At 36.0% G+C, this 20472-nt stretch overlaps 1 protein-coding gene across 3 annotated transcripts in view; it reads right to left on the bottom strand.

Moving 5' to 3' along the window:
• Window positions 1–20472, bottom strand: part of mpp2b (MAGUK p55 scaffold protein 2b) — an 88947-nt gene that overhangs the window by 29960 nt on the left and 38515 nt on the right. For all 3 annotated transcript variants that reach the window (XM_056469790.1, XM_056469788.1, XM_056469789.1), the window contains 4 exons: window positions 10189–10289; window positions 3139–3291; window positions 2899–3054; window positions 842–1069 (listed from right to left, as the gene is read on the bottom strand). In XM_056469790.1, coding sequence (XP_056325765.1) covers window positions 842–1069; window positions 2899–3054; window positions 3139–3291; window positions 10189–10289 — 638 coding nt within the window. The remainder of the gene's footprint in view (window positions 1–841; window positions 1070–2898; window positions 3055–3138; window positions 3292–10188; window positions 10290–20472) is intronic.

The raw sequence follows: 20472 nt of genomic DNA, 5'->3' as shown, positions 1-20472 counted from the left end.
TTATGTGTGGATTATTTGAACAGACACTAAAGTGAATCTTTAGTGCTGAATCTTTAGTGAATCTTTATTGCTGAACAGACACTAAAGTGAATCTCTGTAATAAATATTAAGTCAAAGTGAGCTTTATTTGGAAAAATCATTTACCAAATTTACCAAAAATGATTCGCCCTGTCTGTACCTTCAAAGTCTCCGTCAGTTTACAAAGGCAACTGCTTGACATCTTGAAACTTGGATTGATTTCCCATTGAATTCCACTTTGTTCTTATCTTCTACAAATATATATTTACAGTTTCAACCCAACAACCTGGTTGTACAGTATTGCATTTGCTTTGAAAGATGCTTCGAATGTTAAAAAGTATGTTCTGTATGTAATGAATGTGTGTAGTTGGAATAAAACTTAGATATACTACATTCACCATATTGTGATTGTCTTTTCCATTGCTTTGGTGGAGCTGCTCATCAAGAGAATGGTCATTCAACAGTGACACTCATAAAAAACTGAACCAAATCGGTTGTAATTGAACTTGAACTACACCAGCATTCAAACACTACTCTGCCTGCCTGCCTGATACAGTATGTTCAATAATCTGAAATTTTGTTATGGATTTTTGCTCTTCATCTACTGTACGTAAAGCAGCTTTGACACAGTCTACATTGTAAAAATACTAGAGAAATAAAGCTGACTTGACCTTACATTGACTGCTTTATTGCCATCGATAAATTCTCTCCCATAACTTCATCAGGTTTTTATGTATCTATTAGACTCAGCATGTCATATATTATGTCGTCTATACATTTTCCACTCAGAAAAAAAGCTAATGTATATCAGAATGTTGCTCACCTGTCGTGGTGTGTGTGGTTCTTGGTAGCTTGGTAGGATTTTGAGGACTACGCTGCCACTGGACTCTTTCAGCATGTTCTGCAGGACTTTGGGGTCACTCCCGACCTCTTTTCCATTGACCTCTTTGATGATGTCACCCACGTGCAGCAGACCCTGCTGATCAATCATGCCCCCGTGCAGGATCCGGGCAATCACCAGCTCTCCACCCTCCACCCGAAACGTCACACCCTACCAGAGGAAACAGGATGTGATTCAAGCAAAAGTGGCACAGACTGCTACATTTGAGTACTTCTAAATAACAAATATCAGCTTTATTGAATAATTTATATTTTTCGATTACATTAAAAATTGAAACTCCACATAAAAAAAACAACTAAAATTATTATGCTTAATTTCAATATATACTGTTCATATACTCTCTCTCTCTCTCTCTCTCTCTGTCTCTCTCTCTCTCTCTCTCTCTCTCTCTCTCTCTCTCTCTCTCTTTCTCTCTCTCTCTCTCTCTCTCTCTCTCTCTCTCTATATATATATATATATATATATATATATATATATATATATATATATATATATATATATATATATATATACTCAGGGAATATAAATAATTTCAGGCTTCACTTTACATTTTAATTTATTTACAGTTAAAGTCAAAAACTATTATACTTCAGATGAAATTAAATAAGAAAATATAATAGTAAATACTGTGAAAATGTTCTTGCTCTTTCAAACATCACTTGAGAATTTGTAATAAAAAATAATACAAATTTCACTGGACAATTGTACATAAACAGTTGAAGGCAAAATTAGAAACCCTCATGTGATTTTACATATATATATATTTTTATTATTATATTTATTTATTTTTTTAAGTGATGTTTCTTTTAGTTTGGCTAGGATTTTTTATTTTTTTTATTTTAAACAAACCACTGATGTAAAATGACTAACCTAATTAACCTAACTTGATAAATTAAACTAATAACCTTGTTAAGTCTTTAAATTGAATTTTACGGTGAATAAAATATAAAACGTAATGTGTGTATTTATATAGCGCATTTATCATGTATGGTCATACACACAAAGCGCTCCACAATCATGTGGAGGAGGGGTCTATCCACACGGCCACCAGTGTGCATCATCCACTTAGGTAATGCGACGACAGCCACAGGACAACGGCATCAGTGCGCTCACCACACACCAGCTATAGGTGGAGTGGAGAGACAGTGACAGAGCCAATTTGGTGGATGAGGATGATTGGAAAGCCATGATGAGTAAGGGCCAATAGAGGGAATTTGGCCAGAACACCGGGGTTACACCCCTATTCTTTACAAGAAGTGCCATGGGATTTTTAATGACCACAGAGAGTAAGAACCTTCTCATCCAAAAGACGGCACCCACTGACAGTATGGTGTCCCCTTCACTTTACTGGGGTATTAGGACTCACACAGACCACAGGTTAAGCGCCCCCTGCTGGCATCACTAACACCACTTCCAACAGCAACCTAGTTTTCCCATGTGGTTGCCCATCCAGGTACTGACCAGGCTCAGCCCGGTCTTGGGCTGCAGGATGATATCGCTGTGGCTGTGAATAGCGAATACTAGTATCTTGCAAAATAATCATGTAATCATTTATTCTCAAAATGAAATTTTGTTTTATCTACTTTTAATTTATCTAGTTATCTGTAATTTTTTTTTAAACAGCTCACTGCTCAAATAGAGCTGAATGCTGAAATTTCAATAGTGTATTGTACTGTATTATATTATTTAAATTATTTAATAATTATTTGCTATGCTAAAATGCTACCCTACTGAAATACTTTAGCCCACATTCCAAACCCAGAAATGCTTAAAAAGGCAGAAAACTGTCAATTGAATGTAAGCTTTGTTTGAAGACATACATTTTGCTTTCTGTGTGTGGCAAAAAATAACACACATTACAATGTTTTACCAAAGTTTTTTACTCATAGTTTTCTAAACTGTCATATTTAAGTTTACATTTCAGTTCAGTACATTTTTTGAAGCAAAGGAAAAAACTGCTACAGACTCTCAGGACTCACCAGATGCTCCCCAGACACTTTGCGGATGCCCACCATCCTCACAGCATCAGGGGGCACTGGCTGGTTGTTGAATGAGGGGTCCATAAATGCGCAAGGACTGGGAGGAGGAGTCTCATAGCTTTTGGATGCTACAGAGTCGTGTGTTTCAAGTAAAGACTGAAGAGGGAGAAAAAAAACAGGTATTGAGGGAGGCCGCTTTAAGAATCAAAATGTGTTGTGTCTGAGTGGTTCTGCATGTACCTGAAAGTGTGGCTCTTTGAGGATGCAGATGAGCTCATGTGCCGCAGAACTGTCAGGTGAGAGGGTGTTCAGGTCTCTCAGGATGTCCTGCACCAACTCCACATTATTGTCCCTCACCGCCTCCAGCTTCGGCTCTTCATAGTGCTCACGAGACTGCATACATAAACACAACATTAAAAGTATTGATTGACCAATATATGATTCAATAATCAGCATGTTTTAATGATCAGCATCATGTAAAAATCATTAGTTATTTTTAAAAAATGGGAAAACTTAGAACTTGGAACTGTTAAGACTTAAATTGAATAAGACTTAAGTCAATTTAGTTGACTTTACTTAGAAAAAGTGAGTAAACCTGTTGTTTTTAAAGTAATTAGTTGACTTTACTTAGAAAAAGTGAGTAAACCTGTAGCTTTTAAAGTGATTAGTTGACTTTACGTAGAAGTGAGTAAACCTGTTGTTTTTAAAGTGATTAGTTGACTTTACTTAGAAAAAATGTTGTAAACATGTTGCTTTTAAAGTGAGTAGTTGACTTTACTTAGAAAAAGTGAGTAAACCCGTTGTTTTTAAAGTGATCAGTTGACTTTACTTAGAAAAAGTGAGTAAACCTGTAGCTTTTAAAGTGATTAGTTGACTTTACTTAGAAGTGAGTAAACCTGTAGCTTTTAAAGTGATTAGTTGACTTTACTTAGAAGTGAGTAAACCTGTTGTTTTTAAAGTGATTAGTTGACTTTACTTACAAAAAATTTTGTAAACATGTTGCTTTTAAAGTGATTATTTGACGTTACTTAGAAAAAGTGAGTAAACCCGTTGCTTTTAAAGTGATTAGTTGACTTTACTTAGAAAAAGTGAGTAAACCTGTTGCTTTTAAGGTGATTAGTTGACTTTACTTAGAAAAAGTGAGTAAACCCATTGCTTTTAAAGTGATTAGTTGACTTTACTTAGAAAAAGTGAGTAAACCCGTGGTTTTTAAAGTAATTAGTTGACTTTACTTAGAAAAAAAATTGTAAACATGTTGCTTTTAAAGTGATTAGTTGACTTTACTTAGAAAAAGTGAGTAAACCCGTTGTTTTTAAAGTGATTAGTTGACTTTACTTAGAAAAAGTTAATAAACCTGTTGCTTTTAAAGTGATTAGTTGACTTTACTTAGAAAAAAAATTGTAAACATGTTGCTTTTAAAGTGATTAGTTAACTTTACTTAGAAAAAGTGAGTAAACCAGTTGTTTTTAAAGTGATTAGTTGACTTTACTTAGAAAAAGTGAGTAAACCCGTTGTTTTTAAAGTGATCAGTTGACTTTACTTAGAAAAAGTGAGTAAACCTGTAGCTTTTAAAGTGATTAGTTGACTTTACTTAGAAGTGAGTAAACCTGTTGTTTTTAAAGTGATTAGTTGACTTTACTTAGAAAAAATTTTGTAAACATGTTGCTTTTAAAGTGATTATTTGACGTTACTTAGAAAAAGTGAGTAAACCCGTTGCTTTTAAAGTGATTAGTTGACTTTACTTAGAAAAAGTGAGTAAACCCATTGCTTTTAAAGTGATTAGTTGACTTTACTTAGAAAAAGTGAGTAAACCCGTGGTTTTTAAAGTAATTAGTTGACTTTACTTAGAAAAAAAATTGTAAACATGTTGCTTTTAAAGTGATTAGTTGACTTTACTTAGAAAAAGTGAGTAAACCCGTTGTTTTTAAAGTGATTAGTTGACTTTACTTAGAAGAAGTGAGTAAACCAGTTGCTTTTAAAGTGATTAGTTGACTTTACTTAAAAAAGTGAGTAAACCAGTTGTTTTTAAAGTGATTAGTTGACTTTACTTAGAAAAAGTTAATAAACCTGTTGCTTTTAAAGTGATTAGTTGACTTTACTTAGAAAAAAAATTGTAAACATGTTGCTTTTAAAGTGATTAGTTAACTTTACTTAGAAAAAGTGAGTAAACCCGTTGTTTTTAAAGTGATTAGTTGACTTTACTTAGAAGAAGTGAGTAAACCAGTTGCTTTTAAAGTGATTAGTTGACTTTACTTAGAAAAAGTGAGTAAACCCGTTGTTTTTAAAGTGATTAGTTGACTTTACTTAGAAAAAGTTAATAAACCTGTTGCTTTTAAAGTGATTAGTTGACTTTACTTAGAAAAAGTGAGTAAACCTGTTGCTTTTAAGGTGATTAGTTGACTTTGCTTATAAAAAAGTGAGTAACCCAGTTAAGTAAAGTATTAAGTAAACAAATTATATGCACACATTTGCTGCTGCTAAACAAACCACACCATCAATAAGGGGGAAAACTGGACAATGTTATACATTTTCATCAATGACAGCACCTGGCTCAGGAGGTGATGAGAAGATGTAATGCTTTAGACATTGTAGAAAATGTCACAAATATATTGACCAACTCTGTTTGAAGGCACAGTATGTCATTTTCACCACAAGAGGGTGTGTATTCACAACTAACAAGTTTGATGACGTCGTGACTCATTTTGTAATCATGAAAGTTATACTTTTCATACATAATGTGCAATATCTCACATTTAATGAATAAATATCTAAAGGAATAAAACGTACTAAATATTTTATTAGTGACGGTTGTTTTCAAAGCAGTGTAGGCTTTCAAGTGAACACTCAAAAACAATAATGTGATTTGATCTGAAACACAGGACTATTTATTTATTTAAGTGAAATGCACACTATGTTGGTAACATTATTTAGTGTAGATTATCAACACTGCAGAAAAATAATTATTAAATATTTTGAATATTCAGAATCAATAATCACAGAAAAATTGGTATTTATTGATATAAATTGATACTTCTGACACTACAGTAGTTTAAATAAATGAATAAATGCATTAGCAACATCATACATAAAAACATCCCTGTTAAACATTTATGAGAAATGCAAAAATCATTCTGACAAGTTTCAGATTTGACCTTGAGGAAAAATCCACCAGCACAATTCCAAACAGCTTATTATACAAGTCTACAACACACCAAATCCCAGCCTGCGGCCAAACAGCACAGTAAACCAAGCCTGTATGTTCTGGCAGTTTGCTGGAGCATCAATATTTCATCCATCATCAAATAAAAAAGTTGTATCTGGCGCTTGCACTACACTGTTCAACTGAAAACTTTTTTGTGCAGTTCATTTACATCAGTGGTCACAAACCTTTTTAAGCCCAAGATCCCTAAACTTGACTTTGCTGAGGCAAGGTCTGTCAATCAAAAGAACTGCCAGAAGAATAAAGCAAAGTTTGCATTTCCAACATAAGCCCTTTCATTTAAGTAAATTTAAAATTGATGCAACCAAAAAAATCTGTCAATCCATCTGGATGATATTTGTAGGGATGAAAATTTGGGTGACAAATGTGACACTGAGACCTGTGATCAATGTTGTGACTATAGAATAGACAAGTGCTAGAAAAACAACAATGGTGGACTACAAGAACATATGTGTGAAGATTCAAAGGACAAACTACTTTTTAGTCATTTTTTTTAGATATCTGTGTGACAATATTGTCAACTGTATGTGAAATCTTTCTTATTTACTCATTAAATCAGTCCTCTGCACTTCAATAACTGTCTGCTTTAGCTCAGCTACCAAATCTGAGCTCCGAATACTATGTCTAATAGTTCAGACTAGGGCTGGGTGGTATGCGGTGCGGGATTATCCAATGTCTTTCATATCGATATGGTTTGAGGCCACACGTGCTAATTCTGCGCGAAACAAACCACTCTAAGGCAGCACGCGAGCTCCACTTGCACAACTCAGCGCATGTGCAAATGAATGATTCACTTCATGAGTCATACAAAGGATTTGTTAAAAATGAACGAATCGCGAAACATGTAGTGCCGGTGTTGTATAGAAATCTGACTCCCCAGACAAATCTGACTCCCAGTCCCCACACAGAACCTGCAGCTGTCACAGCGGTTTATCAGAAATTGACAGCAAGAACGATCATCGAAGCCTTGTCAAATTGACAAGCAGCACCTAAATGTGTTCAAAAGAATTAAAACTGCCAAAATGGGACGAATTTGTACCGCATTTTGAAAGTGAAACCACCTCATATTCACTGATAATAAGTTCAGTATTTTTTACACAATGGTCTCTTCTTTACATTCATGTTTTAACACATTTACTGTAGCTCTGCTTTCTGGTCTGTTATTGCACATTGACTTCAATTCTGAGTATATTCTAATCATTGTATTTATTTATTCTGTAAAATTTATTTATATATTTTAGCCCCTTAACTGGAAAACGTGATTTGATTTGTTTGTGTGTGTCTACTCTACAAACGGTTGGTGGTTTAAACAATTATTAAAACTACAAAAAAAAGTGAAATACAAAAAACATGCATTTGTCTACCAAACATTTCTTCATTCATTCATTCATTTTCTTTTCAGCTTAGTCCCTTTATTAAATCTCGGGACGCCACTGTGGAATGAACCGCTAACTTATCCAGCATATGTTACATCCATACACAGTCATTGACACACATACACTATGGACATTTTAGCTTACTCAATTCACCTATACCGCATGTTTTTGGACTTGTGGGGGAAATCGGAGCACCTGGAGGAAACCCACACGAGAAAGGAGAACATGCAAACTCCACAAAGAAATGCCAACTGACCCAGCCGAGGCTCGAACCAGTGACCTTCTTGCTGTGAGGCAAATGTGCTACCCACTGCGCCACCGTGCTACCCAAACATTTCTTTTTCTATTTTAATATCTTGCTGTTAGCTACTTTTTCAACAATTAACAATATAAGAATGATAATTATAATGATGATAATAACAAGGAGGGAAACCTCCTTATATTTTTATAAAACTGTTTTATATTTTGGATTATATAACTGTTTAAAACTGTTTTATATTTGGATTATATTTTGCTCAAAAACTGTTTAATAAAGTTTTAATAAAGGCTTTCACTCTCAAGTAACCATTTATGGGGAAATACCAGATATACATCGTATACCGTCATTCCTCCTAAAAATACGAGATATGATAGTTTGCCCATATCGCCCAGCCCTAGTTCAGACTGCTGAGCAAATCACTGTTACAACTCTCCCTACTCTCCAAGAACTGTACTTATCCAGAGCGAGCAGAAGGGCTGCCAAAATCACTCTGGACCCCTCACACCCAGCACACCGCCTCTTTGAACTTTTACCTTCTGGTCAACGCTACAGAGCACTGCGCACCAGAACAGCCCGACACAGAAACAGATTCTTTCCTCAGGCAATCCATCTCATGAACACTTTATGATAGTAATTGTAAAACAAACATCACTACTTTTTATACACACATACACTTCTTATTTAACAACACACTTTACATGCCAATTTGCACATAACAGCTGCACATATAACGTTGTATATAGTAATATACCTGTACATACACTTGTCAATTTGCATATTTGCATTCACTATTTACTTCTATTTTTAAAATATATTTATTATCTGTTTTTTGTCCTGTCTCTGTAATTCTGTTGCACTGTAGAAGCTCTGTCACGAAAACAAATTCCTCGTATGTGTGAACATACCTGGCAATAAAGCTCTTTCTGATTCTGATTTTTACTGGTTTAAGATCCTGTCCATGTGTACCAAGCGGCAACCTTCTGCTCTTCCTTGTGAAGCAAATAACTGAAACTGCAATTCATTGAAATTCCTAGTCCAGGCTCCATATAGAGCACATTTCTATTGAGCCCACTGTTAGAATGGCCAACTTTACAGCAGAAAAAAAAGGTGTTTACAACCTGGTACAAAAAACGATTTTGATTCATATAGCTAATATTACCCTTCATGACAACTGTGAGGGGGTGAATTTTATTTATAACTCATCTGTTTCCTTTATATTAGGTTTTATTAAGTCTGGATAATTAAGGGCCTGGCCTCTTGAGTGACAGCTAGGTCTCGCTGGTCGCCATCACTTCACCTCAGCTGATTCCGGCTGATTAGCCGCTGAGCTCAGCACATCCATCATGTTTTTGATTTGTTTTATGTGGCTTTACAGTCAGTCAGTTTTTTTTTACAGTCAGTTGCCTTTTGGAATTATTTCTTACAATTATGAGATGATATGGCATGCTGTGTGCACCTAATTGTGCACACAAAGCATTCAATTGGCCTCCATTTCACAGGTGAGTGAAATTATATACTTGTATACCATCTCTATAAATGTATTTGTTTTATTTAAGATAAATTATCATTTATAATTTTCTTTAGACCTGTAATGCACTCCAGAATCTGACAGATTGATTAGCTGTAGGCTATAGAACAGTCATCTGAAACGTTGTCATACAGTAGCCTTGCCATTACTGAAACAAACTTTATCTGAAGTATTTGTAAGTAATTTGTGTTTCCCTCCTGTGGAAAAATGTCATAATAACAATGCTTAGTGGCTCAATGTATTACAACAGTGTTTTTAAAAGTCTAAACACTTTATTGATATAGTGTACAATCAAGCACATGTGGTCAGAACACAAACGAGTCGCAGGTAATGAAGTATTAATCGTTTCTCCCATAGAAAAGCCTGTCTAAGCAAAATGCTAGCATGCGTCTGTAGCTCCGCTCACATTCTTCCTCTTTGCCCTTGTTTGGTATCCCTCGGTCGATGCGATGACACGCCTACTGGTAGCTTCTTTTGGGTTCTTCAGAAACCTAAGGGTGACTTCACGGATACTACGCCCATGTCTTTTACAGTCTATGATGCGAATGATGCGAATTTTTAAATCACAGGTTTTATCAGATGACTGAAACCAAAACTTTCTAAAAAGTCTCTGGGTACAGAGTGGTCATGTGGACACTACAACTGGTGGTTTTGCTTCAGCGTACATGCTGTTTTCTCCTTTCGGACTGGGTAATGCAGCTCGGTTCACATGAAATGCAGAACATGCGATTGAGGCAAATTCCACACATTAGTGTCAATGAATTGTGTGCAGTATCCTGACGCTAATAATTAATTCCGTGTTTGACAGAGATTTTTCTTTCAAATGAAGGTGAGGAAAATTTTATAATACTTGTGTACACGGGGACATGGCCTAACTTATGAAGTTAAAAGAAAAAGGCTGACTCACGACTGGACTCTCCATGATTCCTTTCAGGAAGATCAGGTCCAAGTCATTGGCCGTGGTGGAGCTGGTGCTGTCACTCAGAGTGTCCAGAAGACTCTGCATCGCTGCGGACAAGAAAACAAAAGGATTCACATGTTAGAAAGAAGACACTTCAGTAGGATGAGTATATATAAAAAATTTTAAAAAGAAGATGGGGCTGGGGAGGGGGTAGTAAAAACTTGACAAATGCTTTCACAACCATGAAACTATGTTACTGAACTTTATTACATGACTATCTGGAATATTTTAGTCTGATTAGTCAGTAACCATATTTCAAGTTATGTTTGTCCAAGATAACAACCGCTGAAGGGTCATCTGGGTACTTCGAACCATTTTGACCAAGTGAATTCGTTCACAACCATATGCTCCGCTGCTGTTTTTGACTGTTTGGCAACATCTTGTGGCTGAATAATATGAAGGTTAGTGTGTACTTCATCAGCTACAGCAGTTAATAAACTATTACAGACATCACAACTTCAAAATGTTCCCTTTGCCGCCACCGTTAACGCCTTTAATGCTTTTGGCCGCTGGGTGGCGCTTAAACCATAGATTTTCAGCTTTGCCTTTTTACAATACTATTTAGGACGGTACTGTGTGTGTACAGTACCTTATGTGATGTGTTGAGTTTAATTAAAATATAATTTTGTTTGTTTGTTTTAGTTTTCTTAATAATAAACATGCTTGTACACTATACAGTATGTTTTAGAAAATATACAATACATGGTGAGAAGTATAGCCCTAGGCTGCAAAAATTAAGCAAATGTAAGAATTAAGTTCTTTAGCCTTTATAGTGCCCTATTAAATTGCGTTGGGGTGAAAAGAATGTTTCGATTTCTTTGACCATCATGGTAATGTTTTTACCTCAAATCTTAAACATGCACACACTGCAAGATATGAAAACCGCCGCACAACACACACAACAAAATAATATTAAGGTCATTGAGCCGATGGAGCACATCACCTGATTGCAGTATAACTTGCTTCATCATTAAAGTTAAAACATTTGACCAACTCCCACTACATGCAAAATACTCTCATGTACTCAAAACAGTTTCCCTTTGTGCCACCTGGTGACATTGTGGCAAACTGCGGTCATACCTAAAAAGCACGTTCTTACTCCTTTAGAGCGGCGGCGGTACAAGAGATGGTGGTAATGCTCATATTAAAGTGTCACCTATTGTATGTCTCAGAACAACATTTTGTGTCTAATTTTTACTTGATGTTTTTCAACTGCAACATGAAGACAGGGCAGGACACAGCGTTTTGTTTTATCACATCGCATAATTTCACATATGAAATATTGGAGACCCCTGCTTTAGACCCAAGATGCAAAATTTCTCGCTGCAAATGAAAAATGTATCAACCATTAACTAAATACATCAATTGTACAATTTAAATTAATGACCAATGAATAAAATACTAAAATTAATTAAATCCCATACATCAGTTTTTCTCAATTCCGGTCCTCGGGTCCCTCTGCCTTGCGCATTTTGTATGTTTCTCTCACACAAGGATCAGTTCATAGATCTCTCTGTTAAGGAGCTGATGACCTGAAGCTGGTGTGTTAAGTCAAAGACTATAGAATACACAAGACATGTCACTTGTATACCTTTGAATGGGGAAAAGTGTAACTGTCATAATGGTGAATGAAGCCCTGTCTTCTAGTACAGAAGCCAATCACCGATCGCTATATGGCAAATAAAGCCTGCCTACTAGTTCAGGAGCCAATCAGCGATCACTATATGGTGAATAAAGCCCGCCTTCTAGTACGAGCACCAATCAGCGATCGCTATAGAATGACAATTTGTTTTCATTCATTCATTCATTTTCTTTGCTATGCTTAGTCCCTTTATTAATCTGGGGTCACCACAGCGGAATGAACTGCCAAGTTATCCAGCACCTGTTTTACGCAGCGGTTGCCCTTCCAGCTGCTACCCATCTCTGGGAAACATCCATACACACTCATTCACACTCATACACTACGGACAATTTAGCCTACTCAACTCACCTGTACCGCATGTCTTTAGACTGTGGGGGAAACCGGAGCACCCGGAGGAAACCCACGTGAACTCAGGAGAACATGCAAACTCCACACAGAAACACCAACTGACCCAGACAAGGCTCGAATCAGTGACCTTCTTGCTGTGAGGTGACAGCACTACCTACTGCGCCACCGCGTCGCCCAAATCTGTTTTCTGTGTCTTAAATATTTAGTTTTAAATAACGTCTTATTATCATCTGCCTGACCAAAAATAAAGGAGTAGCCTCTTTAATCTACAATTAAATGCACTTTTGGATTCTATGGTCATTTATGAACTTTAGCCAGAGCATACATCACTGGGATGACAGCAAAACCTTTTGTCAAAAATCTCAACACTAATTGGCTCATCAAACCCTTCTGATGTCAATCCTATTATCCTTATTCCTCCGATTCAGTAGCCTATGGGAATAATGACCGTGGATAATAAAGGCCAGAAAACAGTGTGTTTATGACTATATAAAATAAGCTAAGCATAACAAGCTGTTTTGTAACGTCTAAAGATGAATGGGAGAAAATGAGAGCGGAAGTCTCGAGTCAATAAGGTTCCAATGGCTTCCAACCTGCTCGTATCTGAAAAATAAGGTCAATGAAATTCATCAACCTTCATTAAAAGGCCAAAAGTAGGCTCCTTATCCAGTTTCATACAAAAAGTATAATCTATTTTGGCACTTCTACCTTTTCTATTTGTGGACCACTAGAGAAGACTGAAAGTGGAGGGGAAGATATTTTAATTAAACACTTTAAAGTCACAAGAGTTTCCTTAAAAAATTACCAAATTTGTGCAAGCAGCAAACAAAGCAGTGCAGAAATGACCTTGATGAATTCATGAATAACCATGAATAATTCATGAATAAAACTAGTAAACAATACTCTAACGCTTAATGCATCTTTATATTTCAGACTTCTTTACAAAGTCCTTGCTTTTCATCTCCAGCAGCAACTCATCATTTAGCTCCATTAAAAAACCTTATAACATTACATTCCACAGGCTGACAAATAATGATTTATATAGTCTTCTGACGCTCTTTTCAGAAATTATATTTCTGGATTATTTAAAACAATTATTTAACAATCCTTGTTTGTAGAAATATATATTTTCTTACTTGAGAAACATTTAAATAACCTTGAGAGAAGATCAGTGCAGTAGAGAAACCATGAAATCAGAATCTCCTCACACTCAGAGCTGAATGTTGGTCCGCATAAAAGCATCTGCTGAATGCATAAATGTAAGAATAAATAACTTCATGAAAGCCTCCATGCAGCGAAGAAACGTCAAAGAGCTACTTTCAAAGGTGTCTTTTGAGTCTACATGTTTTCAAATTCTCTTTAAAGATAAATGGTATGCTTGAAAAAGGAGCACGACTTCAGATAAGCTGGAAATTTCACAATTATTGCACTAATATTATGCAGTGAATACGGCACATAAGTGGATCTTTAAAACAGTCAAGTCAAATGTTACAGATGCTTGGATTCATCAAACACATCTGATTATCTCACAAACTGAACTAAGAGTGTGAAATAACGGACAGGTACAAAAGAGAACCAGGATCAGATTACGGAAACACTGTATTAATATGTATGTGTTACTTTACTCACATGAATGCATTTCAGCCATGAAAAATGCAAAGATTGTCATTTCTTATTTCACAACATGGATTTGCTGTGAGGTGAAACAAAGTTCTCTCTGGACAGTTCACAGCAGTTTAATAACCTCTGCATATGATGAAGGTCAAACCTCTATCCCATGACTGTTGCTAGGCAAAGCTGACAATGAGTAAACTGACTGTTTGCATCTGGTTTATTCAGTACTCAAATGTTTCCTGTCTATTAAATAGTTGAATACTGCAATTCATTTACTTTTCAACGCTGCTTATTGGGGATTTTTTTTTATTTCATAAATGAATAATTCAATAAATAAATGTCTTATTTTTATTATAATTATACTCTCTTATTTTAGCCCTAAAATAGAAATCCTAGAATAGCCTTTAACTGCCGCCATTTCCAGCTCAACATTTAAGGTTGTGGTCCGGACCAAGGTTAAAGGTGCTGTATATTATAAAATACCATAATATGCTTGCAGATATTTAAGAAACATGCTATAAGTGAACATTCTTGTTTATCTGAAAACAATGCTGAAGTCGGATATTCTGCTTTGAAAATGTCCATTACGTGCCAGAATGTCTGTCTTTGTTTTGGCATCAAACCCGTCCGATGCCAGTTTAGCCAATTATATTTCAGCACCCCGGGTTGCCTTGGTGGAAAACAGCATATTTCATTCATTCAGTCAGGAAGTCTTTCAAAGTAAGCGTCAGTGACCAAAATGCGACTTCCAGTGGACAGTAGCTGACTCTAAAATGAGACGCAAATTTAGAGTTCCACATAAGGTGGCCTTTAATTAGCGAATAATATAAATATTATGAACATAAAAATTAGGTGGGCAGGTTACATTGTAACCTTGTGTCCTAATAACACGCTATGTGACGAGATTTGCAGTGATAAGCAATTTGGGCTGTTTGCACCAGACACAAAACGACAGGAATATAAATAAAGCTATTCAGAAAAACAGAATAGTGCACTCATTGCACTCCAACGAAATGGTAATGTTTATAATCTAATTTATACATATGAAACCTCTTTAACATTATTAAATGTACATGCTGAATCACTGATATGTGTTGGCTTGCACTGATTCACAGTTCTGAGGTGAACTAGCGGCTGCTGCTTTCAGTAGAATGGCAAAAAATGTCTTGTGAAATGGCATTAAACTCACATTATTAGCATTTAACACTGAATAAAGCCCACTAGGTGTACCTGAGGTGATCATTGTCAGTTTTCTGTTGTTTAGCTGCAAGAAATAGAAACCGTTTCTAATATATTACAGTTTTTCCCAATTGTTTACACACAATTACTTGAACTTCAGACACAATGACTACAACATGTAACTGATGCAGCAACCCCCTTAACCAATTCTGCTAAACCACAAGCACAAATCCTGCTTTTCAAAATACCTCAAACCTGAACTAGGTTACTCAAATTACAGGTTTAAAACACACTTTTTTCAATACACTACACACAATTCTCTGCATTTGGCACACTTTTCATGCAGAACACACTGCTTGTTTTCACAAGGAACACACTGTCATTCAAAACTGTAAAGTCAGTTGCCCTACTTTGCTTACTAACATCACATAGGTAAACACCTGTCTCATATAATTGCAATTTAGAAATCAGAGCTCATCTGATTCATAACTGGTTCACTGCCCACCCACGTTTTTTAGTTGTTTATCTCCCTCCATATACTCCATTTCTCAATCCTATTGAGGATTTTTTTTCTGCCTGGGGATGGAAAGCGTATGACCGAAATCCAAAACACGTTTACCCCTTCTCCAAGCTATAGCAGTTGATGTTTTTCATGGCTGGATTCGCCATGCAAGGTGAAATTTCCCCTGCTGCTTGGCCAGAACAAAACAGAAAAAAGGATGCAGTATAGCTGTTTTTTTGTTGTTGTTGTTTTTTTTCCTGCAACTGTATTCAGTAAATACTTCTGTTGATGGTATATATAGACCACGTTATGTGCACTTTGTGTTGGTTGGGATGCACACTGTGTACACTGTTTTTGTGGGGAAAATACAGTAAAATATATATATATATATTTGGTATTTGTGTGTTTTATATGAAAACAATATTCTGAAATATTTTACAATGCACTTCTGTAGGCCTGTGTACTGTCTGTAGTAAGTGTAACACTGAACCAAAAAAAGGCTTACAGTAAGTCATTATGATAAATGGAGAAGAAGTGGTCATAGTATTTTACATTAAGCACATCAGTGTTCAACTGTTCTTAAAAATGTCTATTCATGTGATGGTTTGTTCGTGTCATTTGAAAAAATACCATTTTGAGAAGAAATCCCATTGTTTTGAACATTTCATTTTGCAGAAGAATTGAAGTGTTTTGTGATTTGTGTGTAAAGTTCTGACAAAATGAGACATGTTTTCAGAAAATGTGTATAAACAATTGGGAAAAACTGTCATTTCAGGAGTTGGTTAGGACAAAAACCTCTTATACCATTTTTCCCAAAGAACAGTAGTAAATCACTTTGCGTGATTAGTTTAAATACTCTCTTCTCATAAAATTCATGTGTTCAATAAGGTCAGGTGCATCAATATCTGTATCTTTCAAATTCTGCATTTTCAGTGCTATTCTTTGCTGCATGTGTTTAGAAAATACTGCAAATCCTTTTTTTAACATGCGCTGAAGCAAGCGGTGAGTAAATTTCCAACCCAGGCTCATTCTGAAAACGTAATCCTGTGGACATTTCTGGAGACTGCAAATTATGTCCCGGGAGGTACGTATTTTTGCGGTTTTTGTTTTCGCAAATCCACGAGAGGCCGCTGCGTGCGCTTTTTCATATCTCATATTTCTCTCGCGAGTGGCGTTCGTGCCCGCTGTTCTCGCGTAAACTCACCAGAGGTTGCTGTCGGTCGAACGTCTGTCTGACTGACTGAATGTCTGACTGGCCGGCCGACCAATCGACTGACCCACCCTCCTCCTTCCCTTAACCCAACCAATTTTAGCGATTGACCCACCCACCCACTTACTTCCCTAAACCCAACCAACGATTTACAAAAGTCGTCCAGAAAAAGAAAAGGCCTTGTATGAGTTTTACCACAAATTTTACCACATTCTCACCCTGTTATTCACTTGTTCATTTTATGGATTCTGTTTTTGTCTTACCTGACTTTTGGACCTGCTCTTCCCCAGACTCGAACCCGGTCACCATCGTCATGGTCATCTCCTCACTCCATCTTAAGGACGCCGACGTACACGACGAGCTAACTGGACAAGCTGGTTACAGTGGGAAAGCCCTCCACATGGGGTAAGCCGTCAGCTGGTAAGCGCGAAAAGGAACGTAGCGTTCATTTAAAAAAAATGCAATGCAGCCATATGTACCCCAGGCTACATAATTCGCGGTCTCCAGAAACGTCCATGGGACTACGTTTTTAGAATGAGCCTGTGTTGCGACTTTTAGTTACTTAAAGTATGTAAGGATATGGTGACATGATTGGCTGATTTCTCTTCGCTTTTTGTAAACCTGCTTGTTGTTCGAAGGTCTCTTAAAGCATCAGTTCTGAATTACTCGCCTGCTAACTCAGTAATTGGGTTGTCACAATATACCAAAAGTTCAGTTATCTGTGTGAATATATTTAAGTATTAAAGTCACATATTCATTTGATTATTGACTATTTGGATTGTTGATTGTTGATTGAATCTATTGAAGGTCAACTTCAAGAACTGAGAAAATGTGAACAGTCAGTAACATAAATAAAGGAGACCAAAGGAATATTCTGATAATAAAAGTCTCTTTTTTGTGTTATTTAAATGAGCACAGAATTAAGAAAAATACTTTAAACAATGTCAATATTGTAAAAATTGTCATTGTTAAAATCTAACATGGGGTGGCATGGTGGCTCAGTGGTTAGTACTGTCGCCTCACAGCTAGAAGGTCGCTGGTTCGAGTCCTGGCTGGGTCAGTTGGCATTTCTTTGTGGAGTTTGCATGTTCTTCCCATGTTCTTGTGTGGGTTTCCTCTGGGTACTCCGCTTTCCCCCACAGTCTTAAGGTATAGGTGAATTGGAGTTTGATGAATCTGATTCACAGCGTCAGGAGACTGCATAGAGGCTAAAAGTGGGCCAAGTATTGATAGTTGTGTAAATATTGACCAGTACTGGGCAAGCTACTTAAAAAATGTAGTGAGCTAAGCTATTAGCTACACTACTTAAAATGTAGCTTAACTACACTAAAAGCTACACCCTGGGAAATGTAGCAAGCTAAGCTTAGCTGCATTTAAGCTATTTTTGCAATTTTCCTTTTTAAATCGAAGCAACTTAAATTATCATTCATATCTTAGTGATCACTAAAACTGTCAATGAATCATGAAGCAGAATTGTTCAGTTCAATTATTTACTGTTAATAATATTGTACCAAACAGAAACAAATAATAGTATATAACAGCAAAAACAAAAAATCCAATTAAACCAGGTGTTAACGCCTTTAAAATACTATAGTAATGTATAGTAAAGGGAAATAGTTACGAATAAGCAATAAATTACACTAATTTACATATTGTAGTATCATTAATAACTATCATGAAATAATAGTAATTACCAAAGTATACTTAACCCATTACTATAGTAAACTATATATATGGCAGTAACGCACCAAAAAGTTTGTTGTCAACTATCGTAAAACAGACCTTTCAACCCTTTTGTTGAACTAAGTAAAGATCCAATGAAAAGTATGACAATGAGAATTGATTCATGAGCAATGAGCATTTGCCATTGAGATGAATGTGAATGCTAACAAGTTGCTTTCTATTTGCTATAATTAATACCACAAGAAGCTCCGTAATGTAAATTTCCATGGAAACAGAACCTAATGGTGTGCGTCTGAGCCAAAGGGTCAAACTCATTACTTGCTCTGGGTCGACGTCCTGTCGAGACTGAGTGACATTTAAGCTGAAAGAACACCACCGACATATTTCTGAAACTGACCCATGAGACCTTTACGCTGTGATGGATTCAAATTCCAAAACATGTTTTATAGAGAGGAAGTGCAGAAACTTCCTTTAGACATGCGTCAATGCTCAACACAGTGCCACATTGAGTTTTCGACTCAAGATCATAGCAATTGTCACATTCAGGTAACATACATGTTTAAAGCTTATCTTTACGTAAGAACTGTGTTACCGCAGTTTATTTTCCCAGCTCAGGACTGCCGCTGAGTGTTTGGCTTCTGACTCATTTCCATTTCAGCGCTCCTTCAGAAACAGAACACCGTTTTCATTCCAGTACAGCAGTCATTTCCTGGAACTATCTTCACCTCCCATATTACACTCATACTAATTCCAGCTCCGTATGAAGCCTGGTTGACAAAACAAATGTGGGTACAATTTGGCATACTGAATTCTATTTCATTTTATTTTAAACTGAATCATCAAATGACTTTCAAATGTGACATTTTGCCACTGATTTTACTTAACTCCAATTTTTATTTCTCATTCTGAGGTAAGTTTATCCTGCTGTCACACTCATTTCCTCACCTGCAGCTCCCATTCTGTGACTGAGTTTTTCTTCAAATATTTTCAACCAGCATAATAGCACTCAACTCATCTCCGAGCACAATCATATGGCAAATTATCTCACCTGTTTCACATTGCATAAGAAACCACTCTTATTTACAGTAATATTAGCAGGTCGATTGAACAAAATAAAGGGAGCCATTTAAAGATTTCCATATATTCAAATATTTTTGATAGTATGTAACGAGAAGTCTTTGTCTTTAAATAGGTCTTAAAAAGAGTTTTAAACTCAGATCACTTAAACCTCCACCTTATTTCTGCAAACGATCAATTAATTGCAATCTGTTCACTCCCTGGAGCACAGATTATTACTTCTATTTATGCCCGTTCTCATTTACAAGCATAAAGACACCTCAACTGGATTTCTAATTACACACTTCAAACCCCTCACTCATTCAAATCGGCTGGGCTTTAATCTTTATAATTTTTTAGATTAAATAGTTTTTGTCTTATCTTACTAATGATCTTTGTGCATAATTGGAACTGTACAGATTCACTCGCTCACTCGATCACTCATAAAAGTCCATGCCTTTAAAACACTCATAAAGACCCTCATGTAAAAATAATGTCCCGGACATATAGCTGAAAAAACATCTAAACAATTGGTCCCACTTAAGTGGCTTTAATTACCGTGTACTTACATTTTTTGTACAGTGCACTTAATATGAACAACAAGTTTTACATTGTACTTATATTTTTTAAGTTATTTGTATAATTACATGTGTAATTCATTTCTGTAATTACATTTATACTCACACTCTTGACCCATCTTTATAGGACCAACACTTTATAGGGTACTCATTGAAATACTCATTGGAAACCCGTGGAGTGTTACTGGGGGTTATTACAAGACTTATGAACTTTGACTAATAACTTAAAAAAATACTAATTAAATTGTAATCAATGTAAATAAAGCTACCATATATGGTTCCGCTCCCAATAAGGGGTTTCGAGTAAAGGGCTTAACTTTACTCGAAACCCACCTCAATAGCATCATAAGTGTTGTGCAATACAATATAATCACAATAAGTAGACTGTACTTCATTTATGATGTAAGTAACTATTAGT

This window comes from Danio aesculapii, chromosome 12, assembly GCF_903798145.1.
Source record: "Danio aesculapii chromosome 12, fDanAes4.1, whole genome shotgun sequence".
NCBI lineage: Eukaryota > Metazoa > Chordata > Actinopteri > Cypriniformes > Danionidae > Danio > Danio aesculapii.
The sequence above is the reverse complement of the archived record's forward strand: the minus strand, read 5'-3'. Positions and strand labels throughout refer to the sequence as shown.